This window comes from Embiotoca jacksoni, unplaced genomic scaffold (genome assembly GCF_022577435.1).
Source record: "Embiotoca jacksoni isolate LCO1_2020_lvr unplaced genomic scaffold, fEmbJac1.0.p SCAF_20, whole genome shotgun sequence".
NCBI classification, from domain to species: Eukaryota; Metazoa; Chordata; class Actinopteri; family Embiotocidae; genus Embiotoca; species Embiotoca jacksoni.
This window is the reverse complement of record NW_027185341.1, coordinates 3546692-3570763: the sequence shown is the minus strand read 5'-3', so window position 1 is coordinate 3570763 and position 24072 is coordinate 3546692. Positions and strand designations below refer to the sequence as shown.

General features: G+C 40.9%; 1 protein-coding gene across 1 annotated transcript; it reads right to left on the bottom strand.

The window, feature by feature from the left end:
* Positions 1-22564, bottom strand: LOC138201994 (double C2-like domain-containing protein alpha). The gene is made up of 11 exons (XM_069155629.1): positions 22252-22564; positions 17802-18154; positions 17410-17489; positions 16666-16740; positions 16260-16369; positions 13083-13209; positions 11113-11172; positions 7285-7484; positions 3073-3154; positions 2706-2802; positions 1-1450 (listed from the first exon to the last, which is right to left on the bottom strand). Exons 2-11 carry the CDS (start codon positions 18148-18150, stop codon positions 1314-1316), a joined length of 1317 nt encoding a protein of 438 aa, XP_069011730.1. The 5' UTR covers positions 18151-18154; positions 22252-22564; the 3' UTR covers positions 1-1313.
* Positions 22565-24072: the final 1508 nt, after the last annotated feature.

Below are 24072 nucleotides of genomic sequence, written 5' to 3'. Positions count from 1 at the left end.
TCAGTATGAATGTTTTATGAAAAAAAACAAAAACAATCATGCACACTTTCCAAAAGACAAACATCCAAAGCAAGTGAAACACCATTTACATATGAACACCACTGGTATTTTCAGCATACCTCGTTTACCACGAGACCGAGCACAGATAAAAACCTGCCACTTGGTTAATGCAGCCCACAGCAGCAGCAGCCATGAGAGTTACTAGACAACACTGTGCTCTATACACCATTCAGAGCTGTAATTCAGATATCAAACGAAGGCTGATGACTTTATTTACTGTGTCGGAGTACGGCCATGCACAGCTCTCCACTAAACACCGTGCTGCTGTGAGACTTGCCTGTTATTTAGATCACCGTCCTCCTCTTTGCAAATGAGAGATTCTGAAGCAAAATGAGGTCAACATCAACGTGTCATCAACAACAAACTGAGACAGTGATATCAGAGCTGACACATCAAACAGCAACCACAACAAAAAAAACGTGTTACCCTTAAATTCAATTAAATGTCTTTTTAGTTACACACCTCGGGGGCATTGGGGACAACACAATGATGAACATTTGGTCCTGCTGTAGAGCCTCACACATATCTGACTTTTAGTTTGCTTCATCAACACCAAACATGCAAGTAACTCACACAAACCGTCAACATGGAAGAACCAGTTATCTTTTTAGGTTGTGCTGTCTGCAGGCGATCCAATGACAATCAGATCAGTAGATTTAAAACAGTATTAAGACCACTTGGAACTCTTCGGAAGCATTCGGCAAAACATTATTGCAAGGGGCAGGTAAGTGCGCTGTAAGACAGATGGTTTTAATGTCAGCAGTTAATGAAAATAACTGGCTGAATTTAATAAGAGCAAGCAAGCCTGACATGAGGGACGACACGAGAGTCAAACCGCAGAATAATTAAACCTTTTTTCTCATCATACTGATTTGCATGATTTCAATTTGTCTTGTTGATTGGGATCTGTCCTACCTAAGCCAGCGCAAATGAACATTTGGCCTGACATTGACTCCTCAAAAAGGGACATGAATGCCAAGGAATATTTTTAAGAAAATTCTCCTAGTTTCAGCTCTGTGGTGAGGACAGTTTTGTGTAGGCTCTATTTAGAGCCAAGGTTAGTGTATTGATCTCTGAATGTGTACCCCTTTGGATATGTTGTTATGAATCATGAACTCATTTATGACACAAAGTAAGTAGAATATGAATCCATCACAGTCATGCAGAAAGTCCTCAGAGCATGCGATGACGCGTCACTCTTCCCGAGTCCTCCAGCAATCCCTCCGGCGTCAGTACAGTGGAAGAGGCTCAGTTCATTCCTGCAGTGTGGATCCAGGCAGCTCGTTGGTCAGCGTGTGCCAGCGCTCCACCTTCTTGCCCTTGTCCTTCAGACAGTCTATCCAGTGCTGCAGAGTTTCTCCCTGTGAGTGGCACCCTAGGGAGACTCCCCCTTACCACAGCAGGGAGAATAGAGAGACTTCAGTTAAAGGGCAAAATTTATGCAACACTAAAAAAATGTTGTCAGCATAAATGAATATTTGTTTTTACAATTATGCATGTTTTTGTCTGGCATTACTTTTGATGTTGTGTTTTGTAACAGGTTGTGTATTGTAAGAAGTGTAGGCGTATCTAGCTGCACTTTCAACCTACACTTTTACAGTCCATACAAAATCTTCTGCATTGTGTTGCTATTGTTTTTTTCCACAACTGCTTGTGTAATTTCAGAGGGACCAATTTACTTTTCCAGTTCTCCTTCAGAGAGAACCGCAGCCTGAGACAATATCATAAAAGAAAATCTTTCAACTTTAGATCTAAACTTTAAATAATCAATCAGACATGTGTTAATAAATCCTTAGTTGTCACTAAAATTTCTTATTATTGTATCTAATGATTGAAAAAGTGTTCAGATTGACCTATATTGTCCTTAAAAGGGTGTTACATTGTTTGAAATTCACGAGAGACGGGTAACAAGTAACTTTGTTCAAAATAAAAGTGAGATACTCGTGTTTTACTCCTGGATTAGTTGAAGAGGAAAAAGTCTAATTTTTTTTTTACTCTTTCCATTTACTAATACTTTTATTACATCACATTAGCGCATTTGAACCGTGATGACTCATGATAGTGTAGTACCAGAAGATGGAAACATATAGTGTTTTAGCGCTCAAAATGTGTAAAGAAGTGCGCTAGTTTCTACAGAGCCCAACTGTTTCACAAAATTACTAAACCCTTTTACAAAAGTGAAGCTATAGTTTTTAAAGATTAACACCCTTGGTAAAAAAAACAAGTGGGCTTGGTGCCATCGACTAGAATGGAAGGACCCTGTTAGTCTTTCTGTGGGATTTGTGAAATAAAAAATACCAGACTTGACCTTTAGCTACTATTTGTGAAAAAATAAATCTTGACTTTAAAAGATCCCAGAAAAAGCAGAAGCATGCAAAAAGTCACTCCCACTCAGATTGCCAGTTTAAACCAAATCTTTAGCCAAAATGTCACAGACTACCGTCTGGTGACTAAACCCTGCAAATTGCACCCAGGGCTGCACTTGGATGATTACATATAACAGAGAACATCTTAAAATATCTTTGGCAACATCTGCCATGGGCACAGAGTTATTAGACTCCTCATAAAGGAGCTAGCCAGCTAATTAGTGATTCCAAAATCACCACCAAGAAATTATTAGGTGCCAGTGTTTGGCGTCTACTCACCTATGAAGTCGTTGGACTTTCCCAGGTCGTAGTCCCACACTGTAACCTCCAGCGTCTTGGTAGCTAATTCAGAGAAGGAGATTTCATAGAAGAACTCCTGGATGGAAAGAAAGCGGGAGAGGTCAGAAGAGCACACCCAACACACATGTTGCTTTTCCTCCAGCCCTCTAAAATGCTCTGATGAGATGGCAGATAATACTATGCAAACACTAATTGGCTATCTTGCAAAAAGGTTGCAAAACCTTGCACGCAGGGCAGTGTCTCTGTGGACTATACGTCTAAATGAGCTGTCTCTTTACATTTAACCAACGCAAAAATGCTTCTTGCCCTGTTATACATGCACACACAGAAAACATGGATGTCTCACCTCATTAAACTCTGGGTTCAGAGTCTTTTTCATGACTGCTGTTTTGTGCTTGGATTTCTTCTGAACGTCTGGCTTCAGGTACCTGAGACAGAGAAGTGTGATATAAGTTTGGTCATTATCATTCACATCTCAGAGCCCCGCTGAAAAGAAAGTGAAGCACCAAAGGTAGCTTACCTGGAAATACCAGGGATAGCCGTTCAGGTCAAAGTAGGTTCATGCACAGAGGAAATCATTATGTTCTATCAGGAATTACTGTTAATTATAGATTTACTGGTTCTTGCTGTCATGTTTCTCTTACTACATTTTTAATGACCTCTGAGGGATGAATCAAAAAGAAAACCCTTTTAATTAAAGGATGGTTTGACATTTTGGGAAATACAATTACTCATCTGCAGAGTGTTATATAGCCTACGTATGCATGCAACTCCGGTTTATTTAAATGTTTCTCTTTTTTGTGCCTCTGTGCGTCATGCTTGTTTTGCACTTTTCACCTCCGATGTTGATTCAGCAAAAGGAGAAGTCGCTCAAAACAATGTGCAAACAGTGTATAACGACGACTGGCAATTTTGTTCTCGTGTTGTTTTGTGTGGTTTCTTGTTTCCCTGAATGTCTACAACTGAGTTAGACAGTGGGAAGTGGTCCATGTGGCCATATAGAGCTAGAACAGCACAATAATTGGAAATTATGTCAGATTGAAATGTGCCCACCAGCTTAGTTTTTTTTTTTAACAAACAAGATGTAACACCTTCATTTGTGATGAGGTGATGAGTGGAATTAGTTAGCTTGGACCATAGACTGTATATAAAAGTGGACGTAGCTTCCGGGTCTGAAGGCCAACGTGGAAGTGCTCGGCTTGAAAACGGCCAAAATCCAAACTTGAGGCTTCAGAGCAGTTTTCAAACCAATGGGTGAAGTCAAGGCTGGTTGCCACTTGGCTACCGGTATCCCCCTGTTTTCAGTCTTTGTGCTGAGCTAAGCTAACTTGCTGCAGGCTGTAGCTTCATATGCACTTTTATAGATAATCTTCACATCTAACTCTGAAAGCAAATAAGCATGTTTCTCAAAATATTCTGAACTATTCCTTTAATATTAATGAGAGTTGGATAACAAAATAGAAACCATCTTGACTCTATGCTAAATTGTCAGCCAGCAGATGGTTAGTTTAGTTTTGCTCCAGAAAACAGGCAGAGACAGTCAGGCTCTGTTTTAAATCTGCCTGCCAGCATCTCTACAGCTCATAATTAGAAATTACATTTTATTTGTTTAATCCATACAAATAGTGTGGTTTCACAACAGATACTGTCCCAAATTACTTCTTGGCTATTTCACATCTCCAGTTTCCAGACCTCTGGAAAAACACATTTCATCTTGGGAAGGGCTCATTGTCCAAAATGAGTCCAAAATGTCCAAAATGTAAAATGCAATGCTCCATCAAAACAAGAAGATTAAAGAACCAAGTTGTGGAACACAAAAATGTTGTCCGCACAAAGAATTCTGATTATGCTATGTGACATCACACTATGTGGGACATTGCAAACACATTGAAGGTGATAGAAGTTGTTGAAAAGGACATCTGAGGAGGTGATTGCCTGAAAAGACTACTCCCACATAAAACCTTTTGATAGAAATTTCTCAGCTTTATTGATGAGACCGACTTTTCTACTTTTTTTTGTGAAACGGAATAATGATGTCTATGTACTTTGCGTGGTCAGTGTGTGCTTGTGGTATAGATTGATGAATTTCTCATGGGATAACTGGTGATTTTGTAGTCAATGTGTGTTTCTGGTGTTTTGTGGTGGAATGGATGGATTTGTTTCGTGTAAACCTGGAAAGGATTAGGTCAACTCTGACATGTTAACCACATTGTGTTCATTTCATTATGGACGTGTGGGTTTGTGCACCCTCCTTCATTCGACTCTTTCCCTTTTCTCCCCTTTTGAAAATGTGTCACCTCCTCACATGCTTACACACTGACTTACCACAACATGGAACAACATGCTGTTTTTTTTTTTTTTGGTCTTCATGCCAAGGTAAGCTCGCGAGCTGCTGGTTCTCACTTCATAATAAACAAGGTGTTCTCATATCAGTCTTCTTGAACTTAATTTCCCACCAATCTCCCAAAGGTTTAAGTGTATTATCTGTGAAACTATCCTCGTGTGAGAACTGATCAGCAATTCCTTCACCAACACAGCACAGACTGAAAAAGCTCAGCATCCCTTCGCGAGCTGTCATTAAATTCTCAGGATATTTTTAAGCCAGCTGGAAGGAGCGTCGCAAAATCACTCTTCACATTGGCTTTCCACCCACCACCCACAGCGCGGAGAGCATATGTTCCCACACGCTCTCAGACACAACAAAGCATCTGGGAAGAAGCTTCCGCCAAAGGGCAAGGATGTGAGCATGCATCCAAAATGAAACAAGGTGCTCCATGTGATTCTTTGGATGTGTGAGGGACGTGTGCGTAGGTTCGGTGGATGTAAGGAGGGAGGGAGAAAACTTGAGTATGAGGCATGACGAGAGACGAGAAGGGAGATTTGTGTACACTGAGGTGAGACAAGCACGGTGGCCTGCATGTGTGTATGCATGTACGAGTGATGAGAGGTTGTTTCGCTTTTTTTTTTAATTTTTATTTTTTTTACTCGTTCCAGAAACAGCCTCAAAGCTAGAACTAGCACTCAGGAAAACACTGAGTGAAGATAAGGTTTTAAAGCTCATTTGTCCACTTCCTGTCAGGTTGGATCATTCCTCTCAGGGACCTTCCTGCCCTGCCTAGTACGCACGCACACACACACACACACACACACACACACACACACACACACACACACACACACACACACAGTATTGTGTTTCTATCGTAAGTGAGTAGTGAGTCTCCATAGAATCGCTATGACACTTACAATACCACCCAAATCTGTTTTCCTTAATTCTGCAGCTCCTCCCTGGTACAATATACCTGTAACATTAGATCATGTCACTGCCTTGCAATCAATTTCTAAGGCTTTCTCAATGCACACACACATGTTGTTAATGGTAATTACCTGGATGAATGAGTGACATATTTCACAATGGCTTCCATTTGAGTGAAGACCTGCCCTCATCTGTCACTATAACCCGAGGTGATGTTTACTCAAGCCATCCGTCACTCATGAGTGGTGACAGAAGGTGATTCATGGGGTTAATATGAGCCAAAGGTCAGTTAAGACCAAACAGAGGTGTTATGGTGTGAGTGACACCGGAGAGGTCATCATGAAATGTCAGTCCATCAATCCAAGCTGTGTCCTGTATTGATTATTTAAAGTGTGTCCAGTCGTGTGCTCGAATATTTGGTTAAATAATCGCGTGTTTTTCATTCAGATATAAATTTCACTAATTTTATTAAAATTTACACCGATGATGACCTGAAACATTATGACCACTCACGGATGAGGTGAAGCACAATGATTATCTCATAGCACGATTCATGAGGAGGTCTGGGATATATTAAATTTGAACACTTTCCACCATGGGGAGGCCACTTTCTATGATTAAAATGTTTGTTGCATTTGTTGCGTTTCATTTCGGTTGAATCTATATAACACCAGTTGTTACGTGAAAAGGTTTTTCAAATCTCATTCTAGCCTTATGTTAAGGATTAGGAGACTTATTCTTAAAAAAAATTCTCCTAAGTGTCTCTTATCCATGGAGCTAAGTGTTGTTGTTTGTTTATGGCCTCACAATTGTGTTACTGACTGAATATCTGGATGTTTTTTCAAGTGAAAGTTTAAAAATATAACTGAGGGCTTGAGGGGTTCAGTCAATAGTCGGTTCTTGTAGTCAACATGTTGGATGCAGGAGAACTGGGCAGGTGTAACGACCTGAACGACTGTGAAAATAGACAAATTGTTGCGGCCAGACGTTAGGGTGAAGCATCTCCGAAACAGAAAGGCTTTTGGGGCGCTCACAGTCGAGGTCTGAAGTAGGACAAACCAGGAGCTGGCACCAGTGTGGTGCTGGATCAAGTGTAATATGCAGACGCTCCAACTGTAACCTGGATTTGAAGGTTCTGCTGCTAATAAGTCCTGGTGCAGATACCGTAGGGGACTTTCAGCTGTCTTATAGGGTGCATCTCGGAGCGGTTTTGGTGGCACCAACAACATATAAGGTCATAGTGTTTAGGCTCATCAGTGTAAAACTCATGATATTCAGTCAGTGATCTGATCTCGTCCTTACGTTTTAACATAGGGGTCGGAGTAGCCATTGACGTCCATGGCTGCCAGGTGGGCGCAGCGTCTGACGCCCACGCAGAGCCCCCCACGAGCTTTGTCCTTGGCCTCACCCTTCCCATCACAATCGCTGGCTGGAGGTAGGTACTGGAGGCAGAGCAGCAGCCGGCCCCTCTCCTCGAGACTTCTCTGCTGCTCAGTCTCCCACTGAAGAAGAAAGAAGGGATACAACAGACAGAAATATTAATAAAAACTGAGAAAGTGTGTGCGCTGCATTTGTAAATGGTACATACAGAATTTAAAGGATGCTTCGAGCATTTGAAGTGATGCAACGCTTTTGTGCCATGACCTGTTGATGAAATATTAAAGTTCTTCTTTAAAATTGCTTTTATTGGTATATAAATGTTACCTGTGATTGAAATGACTACGTGTAATGTAAGAAAATGATCAGCTCACTGTGCAGTCCATGGCAGAGATTTTTAATGACTTCCAGCTTATTGATTTGTTTTAGCTGCCTATTGTTTCACATTTTCTCTTTTGTTTTTATTCAGCCTCAGCAAGCAGCTGTTTACAATGAAAAAATGGTGGTGGAGCTCAAAACAAAGCTAAAAGCGGTGTTGGTACAGGACTGGTGTACTGTAACTGGTTCAATAATGATTGTTTTGACCTTAGGTAGAAACAGATCAGCTGTTTCTAGCTGTGGTGCTCAGCTAAGCTAACCATGAGGACTCAAACACGACTATATATTAATGCTTATGTGTTTGTTTTAAGTGTAAATAAGGCCCAGCTGTTTGCCACCACTAGCTATTGATTTTAATAAAGTGATCACAAATGTCAGAGTTGTGTTTATATAATCATTTGATGCAGTTACAATCCAATTTCAGAGCCCCAGTTTTTTTTTCTTGTTTTTTTTTTCTTTTAGACACAAGTGATTTCAGAGCCAGTCCTCTCCCACACATATTATTGGGTAAATTAACCGTGAGGCCAAACCAGATAAGATAACCGGACTGAAACGACTGCCTGTGCTTCTCACAACATTCAAGGTTGTTTAATGTGTCTTGCCCGCATGCAAAATAAACACCCACAAATTTATCTCCTTCCCGTTCGTCTGTCACCGGCTCCATGCCGACGCCTCTTTTGTTTCCACCTGCCTAATGAGTCGCTCTCTGTCGATCTGTGAAGGTCTGAGCTGTTTTGTTACCGGATACCTGGTGCAAATTACCCTCACTGATTGCAGAGTTTTTAAGTCTCCTAGTCATTGACGACAGATGGGCGATCTGGCTGTTGGCAGTAATAACGATTCCCAAAGAAAAATATACAGACACGGAGAAGAGGGTAAGATAAGAAAGAGAGAATTAGGAGAAAAGAAGAGGGCAAGCTGTTGAGACAATTATAAAAAGGGAGGGAGGAGCATGGAGGAGTGCGTGGCGTGTGGCATATTGATCGCCTTGGCTGTGTCCACCCCTTGCTTGAAGATAAGACTTTATGAGAGATGGAGCGATACAAAGGAAGGGAGAGACGTTTCGTGGAAATACATCTGTGACAGAACTGAGGCTGTTCCGTCTTCTCAGGTAAAACAACACAGACAAGTCGTGAAAATCTATCTAGTGATGCAAAGTCCTGAAATAGCAAACAGTGCATCTTTCCTATAAATAACATACATGTATCGGTGCTGTTGGCCATGACGGTGAGTCACGGGCCTGCGAGAACATCGTTTTCCCCTTCTTCACCCTCTGTTGCTGCTTCCTCGCTTTCTTTCATCTGTCACTTTGAATCTGTTCTGTTGTTGTGCTTGTTGTCAAATGCTTTGGTAACAGTTGTCCGTAGAAAATACTCGAGCCACAAGCGACGAAGTGCATTAATATGACTTAAAAACCCACGTGTCGGTTTGTCCAAGAAGACAGGTTTTTGCCATTGGACTGATTACACTGCTGTTTATTATTTGTTCTCAGCGATAGTTGGGTTTGTCTCTGAGCTGAGACAGATGAGCTCAAATGTTAGATGAAAGTCACTGAGCTGTTTAGGTGTGTCGGCTTATGAAAGAAAGAAGAGCAATACATTACATCGGAGCAAAGGACAGAAAGTACTTTTAAAGAGAGACTATTTAACTAAGAAAAGAGGAAATGTGATATTTCTTACAAATAAAAAATTGAATACATATACTGTTTACAGCCTCTTCTGCTTCATTCAGTTAAGAATTTGATCTTGTATGATCGCATGGTCGCCGTACTGCTGTATAACGGACATTAGTGAGTCACTTGGTTACTCGGCTTTAGTTGCGACCAGGTACACTACCAGGTTTTGGGTATGGTTCGAATCATTTGCTGTCTGTTTGTGTTTGAGTTTCTATTATTTCATACAGAAATAATAAATTATCACCTAACTATTGATAAATACTGCTGTCTAAACTTTTTTTTTTTTATTATTTTTTTTTTACAGCAGACACTTGTAGGGGAAACTCTAGTATATTAATGACGCCTGCATTCTGTTTAGAGGAGGCCCTGTTGGTTTACCGTCAGTTTACTGGGACGCTTAATGGAACTGAGCCTTCTTTATTACACCTGTGCTTTCCCTACAATGACAAGTCAACTTGTCTGCTGTGAAAAAGGTCTATAACAGACATTACTTAGTTCACCAACTTTATGATTCATCTCTCTACTTTTTTATCATTTTTCTGTGATTGTTACTTTTGGCCTAATCGGCTGGCATTTACCAAAACTTACATAGTTTCACTTTAAGTAGTTGCGTGTATTTTTGTTTTTTTGTAACAGGCAGCCATTATTTCTCATATCTTTCCACATGATATGATAATCAAACTCAATTATCCAGTTAAGCCGCAGTAATTTTGAAATGCACTGCACTTGATCAGAAAATGAATGCAGATCTGTCTGTGAAGATGGTCATTCATCCAGGTTATGGTCAATCTAAGCGTTTTGTAAAGAATTTTCAAGAATTCAAAACAAGGTTCGGCTGCCTAACATTCAAGTTAATGCTGACTTAATGGATTTACATAATGCAACTCAGATTTTCATGTTTTACAGAAATGAATGGAAACCATTCAACATTCACACTAAGATGATTTTCACACTTATAAGTGATGTTTGTCAAGTAAATGTAATTTCTGGTAAATACTATCTGCAAGCCTTGGTCAAATTTAACATACAGTTAAACAAAGAGGTGAGAGTGTGTAGGGCCGCAACTATTGATTATTGTCATCTTTAATTATTCAATCAATTTCTTAATGACTCAATAAAGTCTTTGGTTAATAAAATGAAACTGTTTTCTTGACATTGCCTGTTTTTTCTGATCAATAATCTATTTTGAAATATATTTTACACCTAATCAAATTGCAACCATCTGAAATAGAGCCAAGCAGCGAGGCTTTACATCTGATAAGCTGGGACCAGTTTATGTTCAGCATGTTTACTTTACAAATTACTTAAATGATTAGTCAGCTACTAAAACTGTATGAATTAATTTACAAATTATGTTATCACTCATCACTGCCTGGACAAAAGCAAAGCCGTAAAATATGCAGCGATGGTGATTCAGAAAAGAAGACAGATTAAGAATGATGAAGACAGTTTTGTTTTAGAATGAAGATACAGGCTGTATAATGACAACAAATAGCATCCTTGGACTACTAACAGGTTCATTCTCATAGTTTTATGTTAATGCTTGTCAAGCTCTGGTAATTAAGTCCCATTGGACAAGGTGACCAAAGCTCCCCACAAACTGTGTGTTGTCCTTTCTGACAGGTTGAAATATGGGCCGAAGGGACAGGCCGAAAGAGGGTCATGTTGAACCGAACAGACAGAAGAGTCACGGTGCTCACCTCTCTCAGGTAGCAGGAGATTCCTCTCAGGGCTGTGCTCATCGCAGTCGGTGAAGCCAGCTGGAAGCATAGCAGACAAAAATAGGCGAATGAGATGAATAAAAAGTGGGGATGACTGACAGAGAAGCTACACATGTAGGTTGGATGAGCAAAGGATGAAGAGAAAGGGACAGATATTTAGCCTATCGAGTGGAGGGGTGAAGCCACTTTGAAAATTACAGGTCTCACACAGCGTCTGGCTTGCAGGATGACAGAGGGGCTTTAGCGTTTGATCGCAGAGTGGCCACCACCGGGGTCTCAGGACCAATCTAATACCAGCGGCTCTTTGCAACTCATAAAGAACAAACACCCGGCACCCTCCAGCCCATTTTCACCCACCTCTGCTTTTATTTTTTAATCCATTTGTTTCTCATCTCTCTTGCTTGCTGTCTATTGAAACTCCAACAGCCCCCTCTCCTCTCACCGTTTCTCCTCGCCTCCTCTGCGTACCCTTTTCCCACGTGTTGACATTTAGCCAGCACAAATAGCTATTTGTGGGCTATAGGAGTAGAAATGTTGTCTGTTTACCTCACATTTGTAATTGTAAAGAGGCACAAATCATCTCAGCTGGCCAACATAACCAGCAGAATACACTATATGGCCAAAAATATGTGGGCACCCTGGTCTTTGTTTACAATTTGTTTGTCGCTTTTCTTGGTTTGGGCCCATTTCTTCCATTTAAAGGAAATCTCAACAATAAAGTGTGGTTCAAAAGCAAATGGCCTTCTCAGTTGAAGAGCCTGCACAGACCCCTGACCTCAACCCCATCAAAGATTTTTGGATGAATTTCAACAGTGACTGAGAAACCAGCTTTATTACTCAGTGTCAGAGTCCAACCCAGCCAATATTAAAAAATCTGGTGGAAACATGGGAAGCTGTTACAGACACAGATTTAAAAGTTTTAAGCATTCACTCATGGGTGTAACGCTTGGCTGCCCACATACTTCAAGTGATACTGTGAATCAGAATCAATTGCATTTGGATTTATTTCAAACTCGTCTTTTTCTAAATCATTAGTGCCTCTTTCCAATGTGGCCAATTTATTGTGTACAATTGATTTTATGTTTATTAATGGTTACTAATTTATTTACCAAAGAAAAGGATTTTTCACAACCTGGCAACAAAAATGTCCTCCAATTAATACAATATCTGATTTATAAAGCATTTAATTGGTTTATAAACCATTAATTAAGTTGTTAGGTACAACTTTTTGTGAGGGAGGTCGTATTAGAAAGGAATTTGTGAAAAACTCTAAGTATTAGACTATTTCTTGGCTAGGAGCTCAAAATAGTTCAGTACATATCCTTTGATAAAATCACATCTGTGTTTAGTTTACAGTTTAGTTTAAAGAACAGAGATATGTTGATATCTGGTGGCTGGAACCATACGGCAGTCGGGCTTTATGCTGAGCTGTCCGTCTTGCTGCACTAATAAACACATTTGTTTATGAATATTTTTTTACATAGCAAAAACAAATCTCCAATGTATTCTGTTTTTATTATCGCTACTAATACAACCATTTGTCAGTGTTTAATGTAGAATAAAGTGGGAGCTTGGGTGAGTTGAGGTATTTTGGGACATTGTGTACAGTTGCTTCTTGGATGCATTTGTTCAGCTGTTTCGCTAACCATGCTGCAGAGATTGGACAGACATGTTGGGGTTTTATAAGTAAGGAAACCCAGGTGTGTCTACGAAATATCGATGTTTTAACGCCTCCCTGTTGGCATGTAAACAATTTTCTCTCTTCACCTCATTCTCTCCTACCGCTGTCTATTCCTCACATCTTTACTTTCAAATATGCAGTTGTGAGTCAGACAGAAAGCCTTGATATATTTCTACACTACGCTCCAGTCATTTATTTATCTCATACACATTCATTTTCCTCTTTCCTGTCCTTCTTTTTAGTCTTTCCGCCCCACTCTTCTTCTCACAGGAGGTGGATGCTCCAGACAGATGTTAAAGTGTTTGGTCTGGTCAGGCTTCACGCGGCGCAGGGCCACCCGCGACTCCCCGATGAACTCATTATGTGTCAGCTTGTCCTCGTCGCACACAGACACCCTGGGAGTGAGAGACAGTTAGAAGCAGAGATGGGCATCAGCATGAATATAAAATAAGAGAGGCTGATTTACGAGGCGGGCACAGAAAATTTAGACAGATGAAGAAGTCTGTTGTGTGCGAGGGAGTGCGGTTGTCAAAAAAACATAACATATTATGACTCATTGTAATGTTGTGGCAACAATAACGTGGAAGGAAATTGTTGACACAAACAGGACCTGAATTAAAGAGCACACAGTCAGAAAATCATCAATGGTACATATAAATCAAGCACATGTGTATTGACATTCCACAAGTATTCCCATTTCTACTTCAGTGGGAATTCGGATAGTGTGAAAGTGCATCATGCAAGGTTAAGTCAATCCATATTTATGGGCCTGGCACACTTTTACAACTGCCATAATGTCACCCAGGGTGGGAGTAGCAGAGAGGATTGAAGGAGATGGAGGGAGCCGATGTATGTGAAATCAAAAGCTGAAAAATGAAGGATGGAGTGTGGTGTGTGAAAGAAAGAGGTAAAAACAGAACCATTTACTGTAACTAAATCTGTGTGTGTGAATCAGTGTGCAACAGGTTAACTTTAATCCAACGGGATTGCCTTTTTATGACCTTTTTACATAAATGTGAATAAAAGACAAGCAAGGAGAGGAAGAAAATTAAGAAAGCAACCTAAAGGCACGGAAATACAGACACAAATGTGCTTCCTCTTGGTGTTTTTAAAAAAAAAAATTTTTTTTAACTTAACTAAATTCATAACCACAGGAATGAAACGTTGCAGTCACCCGCTGCCTGCTGTTTCCGGTAATAAAAACACAGTATTGCAGAAATGTGGAAGGTGGTACAGGCCAGTTGCCTGGGGACACCAGATATGTACGTGCTGAAATTCCCAGAGGTAGTGTTGAGTCTAATACACACAACAACAAAAAAAACACCCTTTAGAGCAAATAGCAAGAACATAGGAAAGATGAAGATGGAAGAAAGGAAAACGCTGCGGCAGGAAGATAAGTGAAGTGGAGTACAAAGAGAGACGAAGTCTGTCAGAGCTGAGAGCTGAAAGATGGTGAAAGATAGACGTAGGAGAAAAGGACAGCGGTGACACGAAGGGCTTGAGGATGGAGTGGTGAGTGAGTGTACGACTGTTCAAAGAGTCAAATGTGAGGGGAGAATACAGAGTCACTATGATGTCGGCTGGATGTAAGGGGACTCTTACACAGCATGAAATAACGTAAACATCATACTGTCATTATGATAGCTCATATAGATATACACTTTTCTTTCAAACAGCTCTCAATGTCAGCAGAGCAGGGTGATGAATCTGATCCACGCACACTGTCACCAACTTAAACATCCATGATGTATGTAAATAAGAATGTCCTCTGACAGCGAGGAGTTCAAACGTCCATTCAAAGGACTCTGCTGCTGCTGCAGGGGAGGTGCATTGAAGCCTCATAGTGACTGATTTAAATAAAGCTATGGGTAAAATCTGCAATAACACTTATTGTACTGGCGCTTATAAAAACCCATTTCCACCTTAAAAAAAAAGATGAAAACTGGTCTTACTAAAAACAGATAATAAATCGAGACTTATAAATATGCTAAAAATAATGCTATTATGTGTAAAAAGATTTGGACCTAAACAGTGTAGGCCTGACACAATTATTACATAATCACCCGATTGAACTTATTTGAGCTGACGTTTTGCATAATTGTCATAATCGTTTCCATTCAACTGTATGAAAATAGCTGAATGAAATGAACCAAACTTATATTTCCATCACTACTATTTCATGTCATTTTCCATCATTTAAGGTTTGACTGTAGCTTTTTTAATTACATTATCTTATTGTGCCCCCCTCTCATCTGCTGTGGTTTAATATCACTAGTACATCATTCATTTGGATTATTGGTACCTGTTAGTGTCTGTAATTTCTTTGTATATTGAAATAAGTTTCAAAGTTGCTTTTTTTTGTCATATTACAAAGTGAAAAAGGCAAACATATGAATGCATGTTTCAATGCACCTAGCCAATAAATGGATACTCTGTCATAAGGGGTATTATTAAAATATGATTGGGTTCATACTATGATAGTGGCATAAAATGAACAGAAAAAAACCCAAATAAATCGTTAATTGAAAATATTTGTATAACCATTAATTGTCAGCTAAAATGTCATGACTGTGACAGCCTTAACTCGAAACTATGAAAAAATGACATAATAGACCACTGAGTCAAAAAGTGGACTCTCTATCTCATAATAGTTTGTGCGTTTACATTGACTTTGCAGTTTGTGCAAGTAAATATCATAACCTGATTTCATCATTACCATATCCTGGTGTTGAGAAACCTGATTGTGCTACCTGGAGTACTTCAGAAGAAACCAGGATGGTGTTGCTTGTACACATCTTGGTAAATGATTTCAAACATCAGTGATTGCAGTGTGCGATGTCAACATGTTTCCTGAAGTTAAACTTCCTGTCTCCTGATCTTTCCATGCCTCTGCTGAATTAACACTGTGTCACAGGGTGGTGGTAGGGCCAGCTTCTTTAATTTCCCCCGAGAGTTCATCCGTCGATCCTATTTAAATCCCACTCCCACGTGTAGTGTGGCAAACTTTCAGTCATAGGCTAAGACAATTCACAGCTTTTGTCACCTCTTGAGGGGGGTCAATGAAATTAAACACCCCGCAGTGCTTAGTCTGACCTCAATCTGTCACTGCAACTTGGTAAGAGAAAGCAAGAAGCCAGACGGAAAGGAAGATAAAGAGAAAAGGATGGTTTAGAAGGAGTGAGGAGATCTTTTTTGATCCTAGTGGACAGGAGAGACTGAGACTGATGAGGAATGGAGATGAGGTGACAGAGGATCTAAGGATAAGCACAGATAGGAAGACAGAGGGAGCAGAGAAAGACCTATAAACTGAGAGGAAAAACCTCTGTGATTGAAATAGACGATAAGAAATCCTTTGTAAGCATGGATCAGCTTTCTGATAGGAAAGACAAAAACAGACGGACAGGACATGAAGAGGACAGAAATAGCTTCTAAACCAAACATTTACCGGAGTGTTTTGCGGTACATGTCTTCCTCGGTGATTCCACAGTAAGTGAGCGTTTCGTTCCACACCGGATTTAGCATGTTGCGAACAGTCTTGGTTTTCAGTTTATTGGCCTGTGAATCACAGCGTAGAGGAGAAGAAAACATGAATGGAAGTCAGAGCTTTGTCAAGAAGGTGCAAAAAGGAAACAACCGCGGCAGGAAAACAACTTTAATTCATACTGGCTCCCAGGTCACTTTGTTTTGCTGCAGAATATATCGGTCTGCATTCGCATTTCTATCTCACAATTCTGAAATGGTAGCATGATTGAAGAGTACACTCAAAAGTCCTCGATGCCAGGAAACTGAAGGTCTCTTTTAGTTATAGAAAAACACAGGAACAAATTTATGATCTGACAATAAAATCAGACCTTGCAGGCTCCCGGCAGAAGGTGCAGCTTGACGTAGGGATCAGCCAAGCCATTGAAATCCATCGGCTTCAGACCCTTGCATAGGAGATACAACATATAAGGCATACACAATGAACAGTGGAGGACAGTGTGCAAACTTCAACCACTCGTAATGAATTCTGAAACAACCACACTGAGAGGTGTGCAGTTCACTTCAAATTGAATCAAGCAGGGGGTGGAATTTTAATTTGACGGGTGGTTTCAATACAACAGTGAGTCACACCATAACAAATATGTAATAAATTCATCAAGAGTCTATTTTAAGATCTCAAATTTCTTTTTCTAAAGAAGTGAAATTTCAAAAATGCTTTTCTGCTGTGAAAATGGAGCAGTTGTGGGTTGAAAATATTGTAAGAAGTTCATATTTTTATGTAAAGCTTAACTGCCATTTCAACAGGTGAACTACTGGAGTAATGTGCAGGTCTCTTTGAACCACAATCATGACGTTGAAAAAGTCATAAGACTGGGGAGGGTATCTATGCTCCCGGGACTCTATTTTTCCAGGGTCCGATGTTTCCAAGGTCCTATGATCCTTGGGTCCTATGTCCTGAGAGTCCTACGTTCCAAACAAGACTAATAGTCTGCTGCTGGGCTAAAAACTGGTTTTAGAAAAATAACTGTTGAGTAATAACTAGAGTCTCTCTGTGCTTCGGTGGACAAACTGTGTGCAGTTGCTGTGATGGCGTTTCAGAGGACAGTACTCACCTTCGCTCTGAGGACTGTGCAGTGCAGCGAGCTGGTGGCTTTCTCGTACAGTAGGTCAAACTCTAACGTCCCCAAGGAAGCTGGAAGGCAGTAAATAAAACCTCATACATAAAAAAATGTGTGCCAGTTACGTTGTTAATTGCTTTTGTGGCTTTATTACCTGCAAAGAAGAAAACTGACTTTTCTTCACAATCTGTGGATAATTTAAGTTGGATTCTAAATATTTAAACTAAAAATTGTACGCATTGAACCTTTGAACGCCCTCTGTTTCAGCATTTCAAGTGAAAACTACCATTTGTAATCTATTCTCTGAGATCCAGTGTTAACTTTAATTTTATTCCTCAGCTCAAACAGCTTCATCAAAACCTGGTCATTATTTTCAGGTGACTCACTGTTATCGTCGCTGTCACAGCTGTCAATCTCAATGGAGGCGTCCATGCTGCTCATGGCTGACAGTGAGCCCCCTCCACCTGCAGCCCCTGGTAACAGCGGTGACAACAGGTCGGTGCTCCTTCCTACTCCACCGACAGCCCCTCCACCTTGACCTCCACTGCTAGGGCTGAGCGTGGTGGGAGCTGCCACCTGATTAGGCGAGAGTGGCTCCGAGAAGGAGGAAGTGGGCGAGAGGCGAGGGAAGTAGGCAGAGATTTGACGAATAGGGCGGATGGGGCCTGGGCAGACATCGATGGCCATGTGCTCCTGGATGGAGATGCCTAAACGTTTTCCTTTTCGCACAGTCATAGGGCTGGGAGGGAAAAGATTTATAGTGTTAATCACATTTGCTTTCAGCACTGCAGCAGTTAAAATGTTTAAATGCTGAAGCAAGAGGGAAGAGATCGATCCAGTCAGTGTCTCTCGAGCAACACCAAGTGAAAAAAGAAATAAATGAAGATTCTCATTATACAGTGAAGAAGAACTTATAAGAACCCCAAACTGCTTTCCTGTTGAAAACTTCTAGATAATTAGATATGTTTAAAAAAAGAGAAAAAAAAGAAAGGCGTTACACATGGGATGACAAAATACGGCAGAGGACACATTTCTATTGAATAAATCTTAATAAACCCAAGCCTATCAGGAAAGATAGAGGGTAGTGGACAATAGGGGTCTGCCCCAAATCCTAATCATCCTTGATGAAATTGCAGTGTGTGAGCAGCTGAGGCAAGCATGTCATCTAAAACACTTAACAATCCTCCAGGTAATTACAGAAGGAAGTCTTAAACAAGCTTAAACGCTCTTTGGCGCACTCAGATGGAGAGAAGAGTCTTGAAGATTATATAAAGTTATGGTTGCAGGGAGTGGAGTTGACCACGAGGCTGATGTGTCTGCTCTCTTCCCAAAATAAAAAAAAGAAGGGGGTGGATTACAAATATCTCACAGCTTTTGTTTTCTAAAGACAGCAGGGCTTGAGGGGGCGTTCTGTCCTCAATACTGAACAAATCCCCCCTGGACTACCTTCCGCTCTCGCTGCATTAATCGATTGAAACTGAGAAGTTAATATTTGCGCGGTGAGTATTTGCGCTTACTCTGTGTTGTCTGTAAGTTGAGTTGTGAGAGGTTTAGTAAATATCTAAAAGATCAGAAGTCAGACAGGGATGTTTGAGGGGATAATGGTCATTTTGACTTTATTTTGGTGACTGAAAATGGTCTGAAATAAAACTCCACAAACAACAAGCGGTGGGAAATTAAGAATAAGTATTTTTTTGGATGATCTCTTTGCTGTCATTAGAGGAGTTGACAATCTCAATGTTGCATACATATTAAAGACATAAAGATATATTCATTCACCTTCTTGGCAAGAGTTCAATGGGAAGATTTATACGGATACTCTCCTGTCCTGATAAATGTGTTTCTACAGCAAGCAGGTTCTTAAAACAAGGGGAGACAGCTCGTCAGCTCTTTTCAAGAAACAAGGTTTTTGTGCACTGCCAAGAAATAGTCCCTCACATACCTCCCTGTAAAACCAGACCTCCAACAAATGACATGTAATGTGTGCTGGTAAGTGGCTGCAGGCAGTAGCTTAAGCACACACATGGCATTAATCTTCTCATTGAATTCTCCCATAGAAATACATGTAGTTCTCAAATTGTTGAACCATTTGCCACCTGACAGGCATGTGGTTAGGTAACCTGGTACATAGGTGCAAATGCTGTTAGCAGAGAGTTTGCGGTTCAATTCCCAGATGGCTGTCAATCTCCTGCTCTCTTTCTCTCACCTTTGCTGTCTTTCTTTCCTGCAGCTGTCTAATAATGGCAAAAATTTCACAAAGAAATTTTAAAAAAAGAAAAATTGAACAATTTCTTCTTTTTTTTTCCGGCTAACACATCTGTAATTACTGTGTATTCATGTGTCCTTCTGTTTGCGTGGTCAAACCCAGTAAACAGATTAATTTTAGAGCCCTTCACTCATCAGGATAAAGTCAATATAACCAACGGTGCCCTGCAGAAAGTGGCTCTGAAGTTGTCGCCTCTGACTGTTGACCTTCAGCAAAATTACAGGCAGCGAGGGTAATTTGTCATGTATGGTCCAGCCACTGCGCTGTGAACACAACGGCGGCTGATAAACACCACAGCTCATCCAGGTTTCCGTTGGCCGGAGATGAAACAAACTTTTGAAAATGGCTGCAGTATGCCAGCCAAACTTTTCTTGACCCATTTGACTGAAAGGACGCTGACAGACTTCTGGCTCTAGGCTGGTAAGTGATGGACATCGTGCCTTTTGAAAACCAGCAGCAGCCAATTTGCTACCACTAAGGACCACAATAGAACAAGTAATGACCTCTGAAGCGCTGAACAACAAATCAGAGTTCTGCCTTTCTCTGTTGCCACTCAATGAAGCAGCACAGAGATAACCTCAGACTCCATTCCTCAAATCTGAGGTGAAATAATGTGGAGAGAAGATAAACCAACGCTCATCACAGACACAGTAAATCATCTCAGTCACACACAACAATAATGCAATGAAGCTGCCCTCCAGTGGAAATAATCTCAAGTGGACAATTGCCAGGCATTAAGGGGAAGGTGAAGAGTTAATGAAGCTCCCTGTGATGATGATGATGATGATGATGGTGGTTGGAATTGATTGAAGGATTAATTAACATGAATGAGCTGGTTATAATGATTGCCTTTATGAGAAGAATATAATCCCTCGAAGCGCACACACACACACACACACACACACACACACACACACACACACACACACACACACACACACACACACAAATATAACAATATATTTACACAAGCCTTCCAGAAAACATACATACTGATACACTCCTGTCAGATCATTAATTCATTTCTACACACACACACACACACACACACGCACTGTGCAGCTCGTTAGCGGGTGTCTGTTGATATAATGTGCGCAGTCAGTCGCCTCCCAGTTCTAGCAGATGTGGCCGTAAGCTGGAGCAGCAGCAGCACCGCCACCACCGCCACCACCACCACCAGCAGCAGCAACAACAGCACACGTATGACCGGGGGGCCCGGTGGCTTGCAGCTCTCTGGGAAGCAGAAGCTCGCAGGGAGCTCGTGATTGATCGCTCTCATGCTGCCAGCTGGAATCCCTCTCATCTTCTCTTTTCATCATCATCTGCTTGTTGGGAAGCGTGGCAGCGCGCACGCACAATAATAAGGTGGCAGATTTCCCCTTCACACTTTACAGATTTTTATGCGCTGAGGCTCCTTCACATACATGACTCTAAGCCTGAAGCACATGGCTGAACTACTTTACATAATTCCTATAAACTAGAAGATAATGGGCCAACACTGCAGCCATCCCTCTAGCTATTAGTTATGCAACCACATACAGTACCAAGTACGGTATATCATGTATGGTCCCCTCGTACTAATTCGTAAGGTTACATGGGTCTCCAGCTTTGGGAGGAAGGATTGAAGCTGTCAGGTTCCGACAGTCAGGAATATCTTCGTGCAACATGCGTCCTCCCCTCCTCCTGTTTTAGCTCCTTCACTTTAAATTAGAGTCATTTCACAGGCATGGGCACTCTCTCCCTTAACCTCCACCTTCTCCACCTCTTCTTCTTCTCCCTTCTTTATCTCTCACATGATCTCTCCGCCAGTCTTCCTCAGATACCTTCGTTCCACTTGTAGGTATGTGAGGATCTCTCTCTCTCTCTCTCTCTCTCTCTTTTCCTCCCTCTCGGCTGTTTCTTCTTCTTCTTCTTCTTCTTCTTCTTCCCTTGTGTCCTACATACAACGGACCCCTGCGGCGGGCTTCGTTCACCTTTAAATAACAAGCTGCTGGCTGACAGGCAGATGGTATAATATAGTGCTGCACAATGTAGCTACTCATTAGAGCTTGATGGCACGCGTCATTTATAGCAAACCACAGTGACAGTGAGAACTTGTCAATTAGAGCCAAGTTATTTTCAGGCAGCCAAGGATGAGTAAACTTCAGTGTGCGTGTGTGTGTGTGTGTGTGTGTGTGTGTGTGTGTGTGTGTGTGTGTGTGTGTGTGTGTGTGTGTTAGAAGGTGTGAAAGGGAAGCGAAAGAGCAGGTAAAGAGATACTGAAACAGACACATGCCACATGTTGCACCAACCTGCTGGGAGACTGGTGCAGAAGATGTGTCCGTCTCTCAATCTGTGAGTTTATCTCATGCTCACTTAAATTAACAAGGCAAAAACACACATACATGAACCAAAGAGACAAAGTGAGGATGCAGTGATATCAGACAGAAGGTGAGGGAAAAAAGACAAGACAACATCTCTGAATAAGTGTGAAACATAAAGGTGTATTTCATGCGGGGAAATTAGGAGAGAATTAAATATTCCCAGCCCTGTCTGTATTCCAGAATAAAATGATAAAAATGCTGACTTACCTCAGTGACAGACAAGTGTGAAACTCCTCATAAAAAAAGGGGGGATTCCAGTGCGAAGAGGAGAGGGAGACTAACTAACAGGTGGCGAAGAGGGGAGCAGAGAGTGGAGGGGGAGACAAAGAAAAAAAAAGAGAGAGAGAGAGAGAGACTGATCGAGCTCTACGTGTATCATTAAAAATTAAATGCGTGGATAGTTCAATTTCAGATGAAAACGAGGAGCAGAGGGGAGAGATGAGAGCGGCATGGTGGAGGAGGAGGAGGATGGAGGGAGTCAAGAGGAAGAGAGAAAGGAGAGAGAGAGAGAGAGAGAGAGAGAGAGAGAGAGAGAGAGAGAGAGAGAGAGAGAGAGGCAGCAGGGAGTTATTCCTTGACAGTCTGTTGTGCATGTGACTGTTTCGCCTCACTCCCTCCTGCATCCCCCTACCATCACCACAAACACAAACACACACACACACACACACACACACACACACACACACGTATGTTCTAGTACCATAAAACCACACACTTGTTTGTTTCTGCCACTTAGGAGGACATTGCATTGACTCGCATTCATCCCCTAAACAGTGAAACTAACCATTAAGCATAAGACTCATCATACTTTTCTTGAAGTCAACAAATCCCATACAATGTACAAAACCAGCTGTGGGTTTACCCTCAGAGCACACAACAATAGTGGGATTTACACTGATGAAGTCCCTTCAGCTACAAATAAAAGAGGTTGCTAATTAGTTTATTTAAATAGAGAGACTACAAAGCCAGCAGTGGAGCTGTATTAGAATAATGTGTGAACACTTCTGAGTCAAAAATAACAAGATGTTTTCTTGTTCTTGAAATTCACTGAATTCAGATTTCTAATTTTACCCAAAACATAAAAAAATACAAGATTTTCCCCACAATTTTAGGGGGAGTAATGGAGCTCCAGATATTTCCTTTCAAACAGCAGGTTAGCTTAAAAAGTCTGCTGACATCTATGAGGTTTAATTTAGCATAAAGGGCAGTTTTAGAGCATATTTCTCACACTGCAATCAAAAATTAAGTTTGTAGGTAAAATTGTTTGAACTGGCTTTAAAATTGTCTGGATTGAAAACAGATTATCTCTTACAGTTTTGTTGGTTTCAGTCACAGAATTTAAAAGTTTTGCTTACGAAGCTCGTCTCTTTACTGTGTCACCAAAAACATCTGATGGAGAAGCAAGTTAAATTCGACCTAATGGGCAGGATCGACACTGGTCACATTTACTATGGGTAATATTGCAATAAAACATAACTATAGGTCATTTTAACACCCCTTAACAATCAGTCATTGTTGTCATTTTGGGTAAGAGGACAGGTTGTCCATGCCTAACCTTAATCTTCACCAAAATCAGGTGTTAATTAAGATTAATTGGTTTACTGAGGAATTTGTCTGTGTCTCCATAATGTGACAGTGAGATCAGTTCTAACCATAATTGTTAGTGATACAAACATACGTAGCTAGTTTTAATTACATCTCTCCATTTTTAATTCCAAGCCAATGCCCGTGTCCAAATGTCACAGTCTCTCTCTCTCTCTCACACACACACACACACACACACACACACACACACACACACACACACACACACACACACACACTGTCTCTTCAGTCTCAGTTCTTCCATATAATTAAGCTAATAGTTCTTGAGTCAGTGATAGACAAGGGGAAACATGCGATTTCCCCTTTGCATCTATTGAAAGGACAAAATTGGTGTTCTCTCTCTCTCTTTTTATCTGACTTGCATCTCTCTCTCTCTTTTTTGCTTCTTTCTTCCAATTTTTTTTTTGTACGAACTGTGAAACT